This window comes from Pteropus vampyrus, unplaced genomic scaffold (assembly GCF_000151845.1).
Source record: "Pteropus vampyrus isolate Shadow unplaced genomic scaffold, Pvam_2.0 Scaffold1, whole genome shotgun sequence".
NCBI classification, from domain to species: domain Eukaryota; kingdom Metazoa; phylum Chordata; class Mammalia; order Chiroptera; family Pteropodidae; genus Pteropus; species Pteropus vampyrus.
This window is the reverse complement of record NW_011888782.1, coordinates 3,356,786-3,358,984: the sequence shown is the minus strand read 5'-3', so window position 1 is coordinate 3,358,984 and position 2,199 is coordinate 3,356,786. Positions and strand designations below refer to the sequence as shown.

Here is a 2,199-nt window from a genome sequence, read left to right as displayed (position 1 = left end):
TCATAACTATTTGCAGACTCTGGGGTGAACTGGGTTTATCCAACATGTCAATGGTTTGCTAGTTAACCCAGTATTGGATTCATTTATGTTTTTAAGACTATAACTTGCTAAAGATCAGCCAGTACTATTGGAAGAAAATAGGTTACAGAGGTGCTGAATTCCAAATTACAACATCCCGTGGGTCTTGGGGAAATATGTCTCATTGCTATCTATAAAATTAGATATGCTGGCTTATGCAAGATGTCTAATAAAATAGAATTGTAAATAAAATTTTATTTATGGAAAAGGTTATATTATGGCAAACAAATCAATGCATAGATCATTCTGACAATAGCTAAAATCTTAATTTGTTAATTATGATAAAATTAAGGATATATTTTAAATGTCTATAAACCCATCATCTTCCTGCAATTATTTTCATGTTTGTGTGTTTCCTTTACTTGCATAGATAATAAAGGGCTATCATAATGTATATACTATTTTGTATTCTGCTTTTCTGTTTCCAAACCTTCCTATTATCATTTTAATACATTATACCTTACTTTCTTAAAGAACAATGATTTTCTAAACTATTCTTATGTTGTACATTTAAGTAATTTCTATTTTATTATATATCATATTGATGCTGTAAAGAAAAACTGTATTATAGGTTTTGTTTTGTTCTTGCATTTGCTTTGTTGAAATGCTAATATAAATATATAGACGTGGAGCTGTAATAGAAGAGTCTGAGTTTTGCTATATAGCGCCATGTTGTTTTCAGAAGTGTTATGTTATAAATGTCACTAATGTAATGTGCAAATTAGGTAACATTTCACGACCTGTTTCAAAATTTCTAGCTACATGCCTTTTAAAACTTGGTTCATATTTATAAATCTAAAAAATCAACTCTTGAAGAGTAGATTAATATAACAGTAATAATTAATAAAAATGCTTCCTATTTATTTGAATAGTTTTAAAAACTTAAGAAGCACAAGTAATTGTTCTATATATTGATTGATTGAGTTTAAGATTTTTTTCTTTGTAAATCTATGAATAATCGGCAGCCTCGTCAACATGTGAGCAACATGAGAAAGAAGGCAGAATAACTCACAGAATGGGTATTATCTTCAATCTTAACAAATATATATTCTCTGTAGAAATGAAAATATTAATTAGAGGGAGAAATTAAATCAGTTATCAGATGAATAATTTTAACAGCTCATCCTTTGCCTAGATAATTAGGTTACTGCTGTAAGAACCTATAAGGTTTTAAAGCCAGTTTTCTGCTATTTCTCTAAGTGCTTTATGGACCTTTTCCTTCGAACGTCATGCTTTTTGCTGTGTTCAACATTCTGAGTTTCCTCATACAAAACAAAGGTCCTTAACACCAGTCAGCATTTAGCCCATATCCCTTAAGAAGAATAGACGGGCTTTCAGTAACCAGTTATTATGTAAAATGGAAGTTTGAGTAATTTAAACAAAGTATTTTTGCTTCCATCACTAGCTGAGGCATTGGAAGGAAATGTGCAAAGACTGGGAGAGACATAAGAATCTGGTCTTTCATTTTCTCAACATAAGTGGAACTATCACCCCATTCTTTTCCAATTCCATATCCTAAGAGGACTGAGCCCAGACACTTAAATCCTTTTTATCTTTCTCCTGTGGCTTTCAAATAAAATCTTGCAGGGAAGGCTGCCTTCAATTGAGAACACTAAAGATGCCTGGTAAACTCACTTAATTTTATTTATTTTGACAGGGTGTACGTGGAGAATCCGGTGAACAGGGTTATCAAGGAGAGCTTGGGTATCCAGGCCCGCAGGTTGTATCAGTGAACTTGTTTTCAGTATGAAAGGGTATTTGTTTAAAATTTTAACTTAGATTCTTTGGTAGAGATTTAACATATATTGGAATGGCCTTGGATACCTAACTTCCAGGGCCTCCCAAAGCAGGTTGTATAGTCTTTCTTCTAGGCAGGTTAAAGCTTAATAACTCATATTTATTGAGCTCTTACTATGTCCTAGGTATGGCCTTAACCACTTGTATTAACTTATCTCATCCTTCGGTGGGGGATTTATTATCCCCACTTTACAGGGGAGAAATGGAGCGGGGATGGAGAAGTTAGGTAAATTGGCCAAGCTCACACTGTTAGTAAGTGATCAAGGTAGAATTCAAATTCAGGCAGTATAGTTATAAATCTAAGCTCTTCATTACTGCCTCTGA

At 32.9% G+C, this 2,199-nt stretch overlaps 1 protein-coding gene across 1 annotated transcript in view; it reads left to right on the top strand.

Moving 5' to 3' along the window:
* LOC105288515 (collagen alpha-4(VI) chain-like) overlaps positions 1-2,199 on the top strand; it is an 88,433-nt gene that overhangs the window by 51,072 nt on the left and 35,162 nt on the right. The window contains exon 22 of the mRNA XM_011354785.1: positions 1,736-1,798. Coding sequence (XP_011353087.1) covers positions 1,736-1,798 — 63 coding nt within the window. The remainder of the gene's footprint in view (positions 1-1,735; positions 1,799-2,199) is intronic.